The following is a 16,323-nucleotide window of genomic DNA, read 5'->3' as shown; positions in this document are numbered from 1 at the left end:
GTGTGGGAGAGCTCTGCTTCTCCATTTCTCCTTTTGGAGTACTGAGCTGAAAATAAAATCAGCTCTCAGCAGCAGTTTCAGCGTGGGCAAATATTCCTCTTAGGCCACAGTAGGTGATTAGATAGCACAGTACCGTGGGGGCGTTAAGTATTGATAAGTCATCTGCTCTAGCCTTGGGGCCTGGGGCTCAGGCAGATATTTCTACCCTCTACCTAAGAACATAAATGGCATTCACAGGGGAATTACTATGTGCCAGGCACTGGGATAAGTATGATGCATTGCCATTATTATCCCCATTTTTATGGGGGTGGGGGCAACTAAGCCTTCAAGTGAAACTGCTTTTCTAAGTACATAAGTACTAAGTACTTTTCTAAGTACATACATAAAGTTAGTATATGGTAGGGATGGGGTTTGGTTCCAGGTTTCAGGCCCTCTTAAATACTTCACTATAATGCCTATCCATTAAAAAAAATCCTCCAGTTTATTTCTTATATCAAAAAATGATGCTAATAACCACTTCTTTCAGATTCTGGGAAGATTAATAATTATTTTTTAAATTTAAAGAAAACCCCAATTGTCTTGTTTGTTGGTAAAGACTGGCCCCATTAATTAATATCTAGCTGAGCAAAAATCCAAGTGTTTAAATCATCCTCTTCTTGTTGGTTCTGAAAAGTAAAATAAGTGAGAGACATTTTGCTCAAAAGATCACAAAAGAAGAGCGGAGGGCTTTTATCTGAAAGGGAAATTGCATTTCATGAATGTATAGACCATTGCTTTGAAGTTATTTTTATCCGACTACCTGTTGAAGAACTTTTAAACCTCAGCTTCATTTTTAAAAACACTGATATGCTCACCTTCAGTGTTGTCAAAGGACAAATTAGAAGGAACATTTAGCAGGAATGCAGGCATCGAATCTTGCTCCTGAACCATTCTTCTACCTCTGCCACCCTTTCCAGTCACACCCGACCAGGCTGCGCAAACATGCTCATCAAAGATGAATATATAAGCAGGTATTCTGGGGGCTGAAATGGAGAGGTAACTATGGGGCACGGTGATAATTTGCAGTTTCCTCTATTAGGGAAGTTACGGGGGAGTTCAGTTGACTGACTATTGAAAATTGCTAAGGAAGCCTGTGGGAGGCTGTTCTTTCTTTATTTGCAGAAATAAATATTACTGCCTAATTAAGTGTCAGGCAGCACACTCAAATACTTTTGATACTGGTGGGTTCCTGTGGAAACAGTTGCCTTCAGAGATATCTGTTTCTTTTCCCGCTGCAGGTGCACACTGCCCTTGGCAGAGCAGGGCCAGAGGACAGAGTAAGTTACACGTGTCCTTGGCCCACTTTGGGGTCTCAGCAACCTTTTACAGGAGGGGCCATAGCAGAAAAGCTAATGCAGTGGACTCTGGGATCAAATAGATCAAGTTAAAATCCCAACCTCCCTTCCTAGTAGCTGTATAATCTTGGATAAGGTTTATTTGTCTATAAAAGAGGAGTCATAATTTCCTCCTCACAGGGTTGCAAGTTAAACAAAATGGTAAGGGTAAGGCACCTGGTATGCAGTAAATACACAGAAACAGGAAGGGGGGTAACATTCAGAGAAGGGCGAGCAACTGCAAGTTGATGCCCTGACCAGGAACTGAGGCAGTCAGATGGTCACTACAATGAGGATGGATGCCTGAAGCAAGTTTAAGGAGAAGCAAAAAGGATTAGATGCCAGGCTGAGAAACCTGTCCTCTTCTGAGCTCAGCTAGCCAACGGGGGTAGAGGCAGGCATAGAGGACAGAATAGTATAGCAGTTGAGACCATGACCTCTGGGGCCAGGCAACCAGGCTCAATTCCCAGTGTAGCCTGGATTAGCAGGATGACCTTGAACAAATTACATCATCTCTCTATGCCTACAATTTTCTGTCTGAATCAGAGACTGCAGCAGTTGCACCTTGCTTTTGTGAATATCGAATAAGGTGATCTACATAGTAAGTGTTCATTAAAATTAGTTACTAGAAAGGTATAGTAGTCTTCTGGTTTGATTCTTGCCTTGTGGCTGCTAACTGGCATCTTCCTGGCATGTGGCTCTGTTGGTGTAGAGCACTCTCGTTCTCAAAGTGCGTTTGCATCCATGGTGTCATTTGTTCCTCAGGTGATTACTATCAGGTAGACAGGGCATGTGTGAGGAGCCTGATTTTTCCTCCTGCTGAAGTGTGTCTGCCAAGACTAACTCAGCATTAAAGCCCCCAGGCTTCCTGATTCCTATGCAGATTGCCTTCAAGTAACCTGAAACCTACTAGGAGTTCTTACTGCTAAATGGGTACCATGGGGGTGGGCAATGGGGAAAATTATTGAACAGGCTTACTTGAGACATTTACAAATCTATATTTTCTCTAAAACCAGGCTCAGTCCCTGGTCATGATTCTCGACACATGTGGAAACATTCAGTTTTATCTCGGAAGGGTTGAGAGTGAGGGTCTTAGGCCTTTCTCAGAGTAGTACTGAAACTTTTTTCTACAGCCTTAGGCCATCAAAAGTTTTCGCCATCAAGATAGTTTTGTGGAATTCAGTTGCTCGCCATACAACAATTTTACTTTCACCAGAGATATATACGTATTTTCAGATTTTATAAGCTACATGGGATTCACTGCAGCTACAGAAACTCTAAGCCCATAAATGTCACTAGATATAAATCATGGGAGGCTGGAAGGTTGTTATGGAAGGAACACTGGACAGAGAGTTAGTGGGTCGAGATGTGTGCTAGCTCTGCTACCTTTCTGGGCAAGTGACTTAACCTCTCAGGGCCTCAGTTTACTCAGTGTTGAAATGCCGATAGCAGTGATCATCTGAGGTGGTTATGAAGATTGGATTAAGTGAGGTAGTATGTATGAAGCGTTCAGCATAATGCTGGACAAAAAGCACTCTCTAAATGGTTAGAAAAACTTTGAAAGTATGTTTATAGGTCAGTGCCTCAAAAATTTCTGTAAGCCCTCATTCCATTCATTCCATTGAAAACCAAGAGAGTTGTCTTTCTTCATTTTTAGTTCACTGGTTATAATTGGGTTTTTTTGTTGTTTGTTTGTTTGTTCTTAGAGGTAAGTTCTGAAAGGATGCTATATCCTTATTTTGAAATGGATTCAGTTGGATTGCAAGTACCCTCAATCATTGTTGCCCTACAGCTTGGAAGTAAAGAGGGAGAATTCCAGGGAGAGATTCTACTTCCCACAAGCAGGATTCTACTTCCCACAAGTTAGCTTCTCTTGTTGGGGGTCCCAAAGTGCTTGCGTGTGGCCAGTTTGGATCATTTAGCCTGGTGGTGGTGGTAGAGGGGATTTCAAGGATCCATTGGTGAATTGGATGGAATCTGTAAGAGGCAAGGAGTCTGTCATCCTAAAAATGCCCAGAGACACACAGTTTTGCAGTTAGGGAGCCTGGCGCTCTAAAATCAATCCTTTTGTCCCTACATCTCTGGAGACTAGAAGTAAATAAAATTCTGTTGGTCTGGTATAAAACATTTAGACCCTTTCTGGGTGACCCTAGCTAAAATCTTGTTTTGGGGCCAGACAGCTAGAATTAATACAAAGAGATAGAATTAAGGTGCTAGCACACTCTATTAGCAGATCTTCCTTATTACTCTGAATGTGATTTTTATGGCAAACGCTAAATATCCTATAAGGTATACTTGCTCTGTGCTCATTCTCTGTTTGGAATGTCTTTCCCACATTTCTGCTGAGAGCCAACTTGGAATCTTTCTTCAAGATTCTCAACTGTCATCACCTCCAAGAAATCTTCCCTGAATCCTCAGGCTACACTTAAGTGTCTCTTCTCTGTGCTCCACTGTAATAAATACATATGTCTGCCATTACATTGCATTTAGTGATTTGTCTGCTTATCTAAAGATCTTTCTGCAAAACTGTGAACTCTCATGTCAGGTTGAATATCTGACTAATGCCCATTTCCCAGTGCTTGGCATGGGCCTGATACTAGAAGATGCTCCGTGACTGTGGGGCTCCCTCTGCCCCTGTATCTGTCTGCAACCCATGCTCCCTCCCATCGCCCAGCTTCTGTGTTAGCATCAGAAATACATCAGAATGAGCTGCTGCTTGACTGATCTGAGCCTGTTGTAAACTTTGTGCACATTCAGATTTAAGAAACAAATAGGATTAATAAGACTGGCAGCATGCAGTAACTCCAAGGCTGGTTATTTACAATAAGTCAGTCACGTCAGCGCCTGGTGTGCTCCAATGGTTTCCAGAATGCAAGTAATAGAATTTCTGTAGTTAAGCAGCTGTCACTCCTGGGGCCAGGGATGTTCATGTATAAATCTGTAATTTAGAAGGGTACCTGGCAGAAGGGTTGGTGAAGGGAGGGTTTTCCAAGGCCCTAAGGCCATTGTTGGCCTTGGAACCAAAATTGCCCAAGCACAGAAAATGGCAGTTCTATAGTGTTTTTTTTTTTCTCTTTTTTTCCCTCTTGGATCAGAATGCAATTTGTGTAGGAGCTGGGGACAAGCCCATGAATGAATATCGGTCCGTTGTGTACTATCAAGTCAAACAGCCACGGTGGAATGAAACAGTCAAGGTAATAATGATAATAATAATAATAATAATGATGATGATAGCAGCACACATGTATTTAGGGGCTCTGAGACACCTCCCTAAGACCTGAAGCAATACCCTAGTGTGTGTCCAGTGGTGTGTCAGGGAGTAAAAATGGTGGCCCAAAGCATGAGCAACCTGCTTCTCTTGATCACCCTTCACTGACCCAGGACCAGCCACTAGAGAATTGTCATATGTTCTTCTTGTGGACAGTGTCTAGCCTACCAAGTTATGTCACTCTACTCAGCAGTGAGGAGCGACAGAGCTTGCAAGCAAATGTGAGGCTATAAAAGACCACTTGATGCCTGAAAGATATTCTCTTGGGAATATGTCTCAGACAAAAGTGGCATTAATCACAAATACTCACACTATCAGATTGTCACACTAAGTGGAAGGGAATATCATGCATTGGAAGAAGAGTTTGGAATTAATTCAGTGAACAGGGAAGCTTGAATATCTCTACCTTGTAATTAGTAGCAGTCTTTATTTGCCCTGTTCTCTGAACCCAAACTCAAGATGTTCGTTTAACTTCCTTTTCTGAGATAGCTACCCAGAGCTCAGTGGTTCTTGCCCTGTCACTTATATTCCTGTTTTCCTCAGTGGGTCTCCCCAAATTCACTCTTCAAAATGACCTACCCAACTTCAGGGTCAGAAAGCTATTGGATGGACCAAGTTGTTTTTCTCTTTTCTGTGTTCTCTTGTACACTAGTTATTTCCCTTTGCTAGCCCTTGTCATATGGTTGTTAAAATATGCATCTCCCCATGTGAACCATAAGCTTTTTGAGTTGCAGGGCCTCTGCCTTACATTAACATGGCCAGCATGTCACATGACCATAGCTTGGAGTAGCCATTAAATTCGCAGCAAAAGAATGAATTGGACTGCAGTCATTCATGAGGTTCTCAGAAAAATCCCTTTCTTCTGTCTGAAATTACAAATGATGGATCTCTTCAGGCTCAAATTTCATTTTCTGGAGCAGAAAGTGTCCCAAAGTATACATCGGTTTGGCTTTTAATAGTCATCTCTACAGTGTAAACTTGTCCCTTTAAAAAATCAAAGTGGCTTCCTCACAGGTAGCTAAACTTTGCTTTGGCTTGAATTGCAAGTTATGGAGAGAACTGTGAGGTGTTGGGAGGTGGCCAGTCCATGGTCAGGCCTGATACGTATTAATCAAGGGTTCAATAGACCACCCTCTGGGCAGTGAAATGGGTGACCAAGGAGTGGGTGATTTGGCTCAGTGGCTTCAAAGGTAAAAACATCTGGGTATCTGTCCAGCCAAGGATGGGAATGAGCCCTAGGGTTTTCCAAAATATTATTGGATTTAAGCATTTTTATGAATTTTCATAAACAAGAGTCCTCAGGCATACCCTGTAATGACCATTGTTAATTTGCTAAGCCCTGCTGCAATTGCCAGAACTCCTGGAGTGTGTAAGGAAAATGTGCATTGTGCAGTGTGCAGTGCATCAAATCCTGTGCTAAAGTTATGTGACTTTTATATCAATTTGGGGAGATTCATTTTAACCCACTATAATTTATGAACCTCTTTTCATTGGCTAGGAATGCAATTTGCCAAATGGATTACATTTGGTACTTTATTTTCTCTTCATAGCTAGTTCTTATGTAATTTATTTACAGTTCATCAGGCTTGATGGATGGATAATAAATCAGCATGCAGCTCTCTCAGTTAAATGGTCAGGCTGCCTTTTGCGGGGGGTGGGGGTGCTGGAGTGGGAAAAGCTGTTTAACTCATTGTCTCCTGAATTCTGGTTTCTGCCTACCAAGGTGGCTGTCCCTATTGAAGACATGCAGAGAATCCATCTGAGATTCATGTTTCGACATCGGTCATCCCTGGAATGTGAGTACCTGACCAAGTGGCATCTCTGAAGCTCCTCTAAGGAGAGAGAAATGAGATAACTGGGTTACCCATGTGTCATTTTCTTTCCTGACCTCACAATGCTATTTCCAGCTAAAGATAAAGGAGAAAAGAACTTTGCCATGTCCTATGTGAAGTTGATGAAGGAAGATGGGACCACTCTGCAAGATGGGTGCCATGACTTGGTCGTCCTAAAGGTACCATGAGTTGGATTAACTCTGCAGTGAGTAGGGTCCAGGAATCCAAGGGAAGATGGCAGGATTGCTTAGTGGTTAACAGCAGGGACCACAGAATCACACACACCAGGGTTTACCAGCCATGTGGCCTTGTGCAAAATCTTAACTTCTCTGCCTCTGTTTCCCTCTCTATGAGCCCTCAGTGAATAATTGTGAGTATCATATGAGACCACTCCTGTAAACACAACTGTGATGGGTACATGGAACATTGAATATGTAGAAAAGGTTATTGTTACATACAGAATAGGCTATTGACTGTAAAGAGCCCTGTGGGATATATAAAAGACCAGCAAGAAACACTTGAGAGATGCCTCACTATTGCTAATGGCAACATATCAGATGCTGGGATCCTGATCCTGCCCCTGACTAAATCTGGAATCATCTCACATGTCTCCCTGAGTGTCCGTTTTCTTAAGTGTGATGGTAATATTTATGACTAACCAGTGAGATGACCCATGTGGAAGGGCTGTGTATAAAAGGGTGTATAGATATCGGCTGTCATTATTTTACATCATGAGACTTGGACTATTTTCAAGAAGTGGGGAGGTTTGCCTTGATCTCACTCACATGCTTTCCTGCAACCCCTCTTATGGCAGCAGGATGCCTATGCTAGCACCTGACTGGAGACAAAGCATGTGGTTGTGAAACAGGACAGGCACAGGGATCCAACTCTTGTCCTTGGCTTTTTCAACCTTGGGGACTGAAAACATCCGTTTGCCTATGGTCTCCATGGCAAGCATAGCCTCATCAAGGCTTCATTATAAGGTACTCTTCTCTGAGTCTCTCTGGCTTTTCTGGAAACCCACACCTCCCTTCTGCACAGCTGCTGTCTTCTCATTTATGACACATCAAGGTAGTTCTTGGCTTGAAAGCCATTCTTCCCCAACATATTGTGAACTCACTGGAGGCAGGGGCCCAGTTGTAGTCAGTTTTCTATTTACTTATCTTCCTTAAGTCTCCCTTTTCTTATCTGTAAACCGAGGGTGATAGCAATGTATACAACAGTGCCAGTAGCAATTGTGAGGTTTAAATGGAATGAACTAAAGCATACTTAGTGCATACTTAGTACTTAGTGCAGTATCCAGTACAGAGTAAGGGATCCATAAACATTAACTCCTATAATGCCTACCTCTAATCATTCATTTCCACATTCCAAGGGACTTAGGTGCCTATCAACTCTGTTAAGAGCTCTCTATGAATTATTCCCATTTAGTCTGCTCAAAATTTCTAGGACGTAGGTAATATGATTAATCGTCGGTTTAATCACGAGAAAAATGAGACACATCCAAACAATGTGTTCAAGATGACACAGACTTGTGAGTGGTGGAATAGGGTCTAGATCCCAGGACTTTCAGATTCTGGTGCCTTTGCTGTTAATTGCTCCTTTAACCTGATTCCTTGTCTTGCTCATGGGCATGTGTTAAGATCTCAAGGAATGTAGGCGGAATCACAATGAACTGCCAGGGGAATCTTCAAATTCCCTTTGTACTGTTAATGAAGTCCACAGAGCCTTCAAATGGTTGGTCAATCTTTTTTCCATTAATGTAACTTTGGGTTCTTGCCTGGTTTGTGGAAAGATAGCCCTGCCATACCAGCTGCTATTTACTGCTTCTCTGATGATTTTTTAAATTCTGATCCTCTGCACCTTCAAACTCTGTGTGGCATTGGGCATGTACCCACGGCTTGGGGAAATAACCAAGGTGTTTTTCCCAGGGGGAGAGTAAGAAGATGGAGGATGCCAGTGCTTACCTGACACTTCCTTCTTATCGACACCATGTGGAAAACAAGGGGGCCACCTTGAGTCGAAGCTCCAGCAGTGTTGGGGGGCTCTCTGTCAGCTCCCGGGATGTATTCTCCATTTCCACCCTGGTGTGTTCCACAAAGCTCACCCAGAATGGTAATGAAACCATCAAGAGTTGTGTATATGTAGTGCGTGTGTATGTGTGTAAGTCCAGGAAGATGCTGAATGAACAGTTTAGTCTAGTAATAGTAATTCAGCTTATCTGGACTCTATTTCAGTGGGCTTGCTGGGTTTGCTTAAGTGGCGTATGAAGCCTCAGCTGCTACAGGAAAACTTAGAAAAATTGAAGATTGTCGATGGAGAGGAGGTGGTAAAGGTCAGTGGGTCTTCGTTTTGTTTGTATTCATCCACCAGTGACAGAGATTTAAATTATGGGTGGCTTCTGGGGGCAAATGAAGTGTTGAGAAAGATCGGACTTTTTCTCTAACAGTGGGACATAACATCTCAGATTGCCATGAGAAACCTTTACTGGGAAATCCAGAGGCTGATTTGGTTCAGTGATGCTGAAAACATGTTGAGTGGTAAAAAACTATGGTTGTGTTTAGTTTCTGGAGGGAGATCAGCCTGGGTGTAGATCTCAGCTCAACCACTCGCCAACTTTATGTGATAATACGGATGTGACATATTTTGCAGGGTTGTTGTGAGCATTCAAGGCAATAATATTTAAAAATTACTTAGTGTCGTCTCTTACACAATGTTCTACTAAACACGTAAATCATACAGAGTTGAATAAATAGTAACTATTCATTATTTTTGTTGGTATAAATTGCTAAAAAGTGTGATCTTTTAGTACTACCTACTGTTAGTGTTAGAAATAAAAAGTATTCTTAGTTCCTGTTGCTTACAGAGTATTATGCATCATACATGAAAGAGAAAGACATCAGGGCTCACATTTTAAGTGAAACAAGCAGGAAATAATACACATGTCAGATGTGTTGTTGTGTCCACATGGTGTTGGAGAATATAGTGTCTGAGGTACAGATCTAATGAAGCAACCTTCTCTTCAATTCTATAAATTGGGACAAATATTTCCCACAGGTCTTGGTGATCTTGTTTCCTCAGGAATTTGGTCAGCTAGAAACTCTGAGATTAAACATCTGTATTTGGTAGCTCTGTGTTTTCAGGGACTATAGGAAATATTGACTCATTTCCTAGGAAGGAAGAGTATCAGATTTTAGTTAATTTTCCATACATGGAGAAGCAAAGGTAGAATTTTCAGATCAGTGCTTTAAAATGTGCACCATTGATCCACCTACCTGATTCAGCAGTAGAAGGAAAATTCTCCAGACATCCTTTCATAAGGTCTATCATGTTTGGACAGCTTGGAGAAGCATCGAGGAGGGAATTACATTGTCTCTACCTTTGCATTATATTTTTATTTTTCTAAAAAAATGTTATTAAAGTAATACACACCCTAAGGGTACAGTTCACTGTATTTTTACACACGTACATACTGATATACACACCGTCTAGATCAAGATACAGAACATTTTTGGCATTGAGGTAGACTCTCTCTTACTCCTTCTCAACCTCCTTATACTGACTGCCATCATAGATTTTTTTTGCCTGTTCTTGAATTTCATAAAAATAGAGTAATGAATATTGTACATTGTTGTGTCTGACTTATCATACTCTACACAGTTCTCATGAGGGTTATCCTTGTTGAATGTAGAAGTAGTTTGCTCTTTTTTATTACTATGGAGTATTCTGTATTATTAAAACACTGTCATATATTCATTCATGCTGTTGATTGGCAATTGGGTTGCTGCAAGTTCTGGCTCTTGTGAAGAAAGCTCCCTGGACCTTTTGAAGGCAGCACATCTTGGATGTGTACTCTCATTCCCTTAGGGATACACTGAGGAGTGGAATTTCTTCACTCTTCTAATGTGACCTTCATTACTTTGTCCAGTTTCTCCAGGATACTCTGGATGCCCTCTTCAATATCATGATGGAGCATTCTCAAAGTAATGAGTACGACATCCTCGTCTTCGATGCATTGGTAAGAAAGAAGGGACCGGTGTTTAGTGACATTAGACATTAGTGTGTGTCTCACTGTGAGAACACTGAGAACTTGTGTCCCCTGTGGCCCTTTCATGAATTTTTTTGGAGGCACTGTAACTTTTGGCAATTAGAGCAATGAATGAGCAGCTGAGGATTTGGGGAGTTTGTGTTTGTTTCTAGTTCATTTGAAAGCATGGTAGGATGAGTTAAAGGGGAATTTTAAATGTTGATGTCATATTAGTACTGGTTGCAAGTACATGAAGCTAGATGCCTTGAATAATGGCTTCAGCTTTCCATGAATGCCGGGAGCTTGTTTTGGCCAGGTTATGAAGCACCCAAAATGTTTCCTACCTTCTTCTTTCTCATAGTTTCCTAATTCCCAGCATCATTACATCCTCCTGCCCACCCAGAACATTTTATGGTAGCACACAATCCCAGTCCTTCCTCTAACATCTTCCCAAATGATCTGTTCCTCCTCTGTGTCCCAACTCATGTTTTCTTAGGGTCATGTCCACACTAGGGTATCAGTGACCAATGAAGTCTTAGTGCATTAACTGCTTGTGTCAGTGACATTTACATTTTAAAGAGGTTACTTGGAAACAACTGTGACTTAATCCAGTGCTTCCCAGAGGGCTTCTGGAAAGGTAACCTGTAAGAAGTGCTAGACATTGTATGACCCTCTCAGAGATTCACGATGCATGTAGATATGTTAAAGACTCCAAAAAACCCTGAAGGAAAGACGACAGTCTAACAATGATATCCTGAAATCTGTCAAACTTACCTGGCCATGAAGCCCTTTTATCCTATAACACCCTGTAACACACTTCATGAAATGCCTTTTAGGAGAGATACTACCGTAATGAAGAGGACTAACAATATGTTAGTGAGTTAATTCCTGGGCAAAATAATTTTGCTGGAGATTTAATTATGCCATGTGACTATGGCTTCCTGCCTTGGGTCTGACCCCCAAACCCTGATTCCTTGAATCTTCTTCAGATCTACATAATCGGACTCATTGCTGACCGGAAATTCCAGCACTTCAACACTGTTCTGGAGGCTTACATTCAACAGCATTTCAGTGCCACCTTGGCTTACAAGTAAGTTACTGTACATATGGGAGTTTCTTGTCCATCTCCTGCTTGCCCTGCCAGGATGCCCAGGGCACAAGGATCTTGAGTATTTTCCTTTTGTATCAGGCTGTGTGAGTTCTCCCTTTCTGATAAGACCCAGTCCATGATGGATTATTTGAATTAAATAAAAATGTGCAAACCCATAGGTTAGAATGAATATTTTATTGTGGTAGCAGTACATGAAAGCATTCATTCATTCAGTCGGTCAGCCAGCATTTATTGAGCAGGACTTGAGGTAGACACTGGGATTCAGAGGCTAGAGAAGAGAAAGTACACATCCAAGTAGCCCATTATAACTTGGACACAGGGAACTGATGGTTACAGATAGGAGGTGATGCTGGAGAGGTTGGGAGAGATCAGTTTTCCAAAGGGCCTTGAAGTTTAGGCCAAATAGTTTGAAGTCTGCTTCACTGGTAATGAAGAAACATGGGAAGTTTCTCAGTAAGGGAATTCCATGATAATACCAGAAGTTTATTTTATAGGAAGCAAATGCTGAAAAGAACATTATCACCACCATTACTTCCACTCATATCCTGATTATGACTAGCTTTCCCAGTCAAAAGATTTTTTGCCTCACTAGTTTTTCCTTTGCTGGCTTTTTATGGGCAGGAAATACTAATTTACTCCCTGTATTAAATACATATATTTTAAGCAGAGTTATTTTTATGGCTGTAAACGAGTGAGTAAGCTTAGCTGTACCACCACCTTTAACCTTTGATTGAATGCTTTATAATTTACTGAGCAAACTAATCACCATGCTGTGAGTTAGAAAGAGATGTATTTTCAAAATATAATCCCTTATTCAGGAAATTGATGACGGTGCTGAAGACTTACTTGGATACCTCCAGCAGAGGGGAGCAATGTGAGCCGATCCTACGAACTCTGAAAGCTTTGGAATATGTGTTCAAGTTCATTGTTCGGTCGAGGACATTATTTTCACAGTGAGTGCTTGTTATGTAAGAGTGATTGATTAGTTCTGCAGTTCCTCTGGGATACAACAGTGTTTGTGTCATCGGAGAGATTCTTTTATAAAATTACAACCAGCCATTGATCAAAAACAACTTAAAAATCCAACACAGAGAGTTATGAATAGGTTATAATTGTTCCCTCTAAGCTCATTCGGGGAAAAATATAAATCTTCACATGTTATAGAGTTATGTTTCATCCAATGGACTTGATTTGTGATTTGAGGCTCTTCTGTATTTCATCTATAATTTTTCATTTGATTTGAGATATGGTGAAAACTTTCCAGGAATCCTCAATGATAGAGGTACCGGGAGTGGAGAGAGCAGAACTTGGGGAGTTTGACAGTTATTTGGCTCTAGCAAGTTGTGCATGACAGATGAGCTGGTATTTGCAGTTGATCTATCTGTCCTTGAGATCCTAGTAGCCAACAATTGAGCTGACATGTTAGAACACCTAAGAGATTTGATGTTTGATGAACAGTGTTACAGAGGTTAGCTGCTCTTTTGAAGGGCTTCAGAGATGGAGGCATTCAAATGCAACCTGCAAAAGAATGGTTTATGTTCATCCTGGCTATAAGGAAGGTAAAGCTAGGCAGGGGATTGGTTGTGCTTGTGTGTACGATCAGGTTGGTTGTGTGTGATGGGAGGTAAGAAAAAACATATGTGGAATGTATTGTCTGGATTCTCATCAGTGCAGATGAAGAACATTCAACTTAAACTGATTTAGGAAGAGTAGGACTTTATTTTATTTCACATTTTTTAAAAACCCAGAGGGCAGTTGGCCTCAGGTATGGCTGGATCAAGATACTGAATGCCATCAGGATAGTCCCTGTCTCTCTAGATCTTGCCTCTGCTTTCCTTTTGTTGGTTACCTTCTGAGGCAAGTTTTTAAATGTTAAAGCCACTGGAAGCCTCAGGTTCGTATTCTAATTTAAACAACTGTAAGCTCTTTGTTGTTCCAGTAAAATCCTGTGCCAAGAACTATCTTTGATCATGTGCTAAGGAAACAGTATGACCAAGGAAATGAATATGCAGATTATGTGTTTGTGGTCTCATGTGTACCTCTGGAGCCATGGGTCGGGTCACCCATTTATTGTATAGACTTGTTTAATTGGAGAGATGGCTTCCCAAAAGACAGTAGAAGTCTGTTGTCATCATTTTGATCATGACAATTGATGGGCTACAAAAGTTTCATACTCAACAAGGCATCTGAAATGTGAATCATTTCGGATTGTCCTGAAACATTCTTTGAGATTTCAGGTGAGAATAGAAAGAGATGACTGTCTTGTACCATGTCACAAAACATATGTCATGTGCATTCTTCTTTTTTTAAGATTCTTTTTCAAGTCTACATTTTTCCCTTTTAGAATTGATGCAAATTTTACATTTTATTTATTTATTTATTTATTTATTTATTTATTTATAATTTAAATCCAAGTTAGTTAACATATAGTGTAGTAACAATTTCAGGATTAGAATTTAGTGATTCATCACTGACATGTAATACCCATTGCTCATCCCAACAAGTGCCCTCCTTGATGCCCATCACCCAACTCCCCTCCAGCAATCGTCAATTGGTTCTCTGTATTTAAGAGTCTCTTATAGTTTTCCTCCCTCTGTTTTTCTTATTTTTCCTTCCCTTCCCCTATGTTCATCTATTGTGTTTCTTAAATTACACATATGAGTGAAATCATATGATATTTGTCTTTCTTTGACTGACTTATTTTGTTTAGCATAATACATTCTAGTTCCATCCACGTTGTTGCAAATGGCAAGATTTCATTCTTTTTGATGGCTGAGTAGTTTTCCATGTCTTCTTTATCTGTTCATCAGTCCATGGACATTTGGGCTTGTTCCATAATTTGGCTCTTACTGATAGTGCTGCTATAAACATTGGGTTACATGTGCCCCTTCGAATCAGCATTTTTGTATCCTTTGGATAAATACCTAGTAATACAATTGTTGGTTCATAGGGTAGCTCTATTTTTAGTTTTTTGAGGAACCTCCATACTGTTTTCCAGAGTGGCTGTACCAGTTTACATTCCCACCAATAGTGCAAAAGGGTTCCCTTTTCTCTACATCCTCACCAACATCTGTTATTTCCTGAGTTGTTAATTTTAGCTATTCTGACAGGTGTGAGGTAGTATCTCATGGTGGTTTTAATTTGTATGTCCCTGATTATGAGTGATGTTGAGAGTCTTTTCATGTGTCTGTTAGCCATCTGGATGTCTTCTTTGGAAAAATGTGTATTCGTGTCTTCTGCCCATTTCTTCACTGCATTATTTGTTTTTTGGGTGTTGAGTTTGATTAGTTCTCTATAGAATTTGGATACTAACCCTTTATCTGATATGTCATTTGCAAATATCTTCTCCCATTTCATAGGCTGCCTAGAGTTTTGTTGATTGTTTACTTTGCTGTGAAGAAGATTTTTATATTGATGATGTCCCAACAGTTCATTTTTTCTTTTGTTTTCTTTGTCTCTGGAGACATGTCTAGTAAGAAGTTGCTACAGCTGATGTCAAAGAAATTGCTGCCTGTTTTCTTCTTTAGGATTTTGATGGTTTCCTGAGTCACATTTGGGTCTTTAATCATTTTGAATTTATTTTGTATGTGATGTAAGAAAGTGGTCCAGTTGCATTCTTTGATTGTTGCTGTCCAGATTTCCCAACACCATTTGCTGGAGAGACTGTCTTTATTCCATTGGATATTCTTTCCTGCTTTGTTGAAGATTAGTCGGCCATATATTTGTGGGTCCACTTGTGGGTTCTCTATTCTGTTCCATTGATCTATGTGTCTGTTTTTGTGCCAGTATCATATGTCTTGATGATTACAGCTTTGTAATAAAGCTTGAAGTCCGGGATTGCGATGCTTCCAGCTTTGGTATTTTTTCCAACATTACTTTGGCTATTTGGGGTCTTTTCTGGTTCCATACAAATTTTATAATTTTTTGTTCTAGCTCTGTGAAGAATGTGGTGTTATTTTGATAAGGATTACATTGAATGTGTAGATTGCTTTGGGTAGTATCGACATTTTAACAATATTTGTCCTTCCAATCCATGAGCATGGAATGTTTGTTTTTCCATTTCTTGTGTCTTCTTCAATTTCTTTCATAAGCTTACTATAGTTTTCAGTGTACAGATCTTTATCCTCTTTGGTTAGGTTTATTCCTAGATATCTTACGGTTTTTGGTGCAATTGTAAATGGGACCAATTTCTTGATTTCTCTTTCAGCAGCTTCATTATTAGTGTATAGAAATGCAACTGATTTCTGTATGTTGATTTTTATATCCTGTGACTTAGCTGAAATTATGTATCCGTTCTAGCATTTTTTTGGTGAAGTGTTTCAGGCTTCCACATAGAGTATCATTTCATCTGTAAAGAGTTAAAGTTTGACCTCTTCCTTGGCAATTTGGGTGCCTTTTATTTCTTTTTGTTGTCTGATTGCTGAGGGTAGGACTTCCAGTACTCTGTTGAACAACAATGGTGAGAGTGGACATCCCTGTTGTGTTCCTGACGGTAGGGGGAAAGCTCTCAGTTTTTCCGCATTGAGGATGATATTAGCTGTGGGTCTTTCATATATGGCCTTTATTATGTTGAGGTATGTACCTTCTATCTCTACTTTCTTGGAGGTTTTTACCAAAGAAGGATACTGTGTTTTGTCAAATGATTTTTCTACATCTCTTAAGAGGATCATGTGGTTCTTATCCTTTTTTTAAAATTAATGTGATGTATCACA

The 16,323-nt window shown here is 40.4% G+C and overlaps 1 protein-coding gene across 1 annotated transcript in view; it reads left to right on the top strand.

Annotated features, from left to right (window-relative positions):
- Positions 1-16,323, top strand: part of DOCK2 (dedicator of cytokinesis 2) — a 413,885-nt gene that overhangs the window by 66,902 nt on the left and 330,660 nt on the right. The window contains exons 15-22 of the mRNA XM_015065771.3: positions 4,469-4,567; positions 6,365-6,437; positions 6,549-6,652; positions 8,405-8,588; positions 8,711-8,808; positions 10,402-10,491; positions 11,490-11,590; positions 12,430-12,564. Of these exons, the coding sequence (XP_014921257.3) occupies positions 4,469-4,567; positions 6,365-6,437; positions 6,549-6,652; positions 8,405-8,588; positions 8,711-8,808; positions 10,402-10,491; positions 11,490-11,590; positions 12,430-12,564 (884 nt within the window). The remainder of the gene's footprint in view (positions 1-4,468; positions 4,568-6,364; positions 6,438-6,548; positions 6,653-8,404; positions 8,589-8,710; positions 8,809-10,401; positions 10,492-11,489; positions 11,591-12,429; positions 12,565-16,323) is intronic.

This window comes from Acinonyx jubatus, chromosome A1 (genome assembly GCF_027475565.1).
Source record: "Acinonyx jubatus isolate Ajub_Pintada_27869175 chromosome A1, VMU_Ajub_asm_v1.0, whole genome shotgun sequence".
Lineage (NCBI taxonomy): Eukaryota > Metazoa > Chordata > Mammalia > Carnivora > Felidae > Acinonyx > Acinonyx jubatus.
This window is presented reverse-complemented; position numbering and strand designations above follow the sequence as displayed.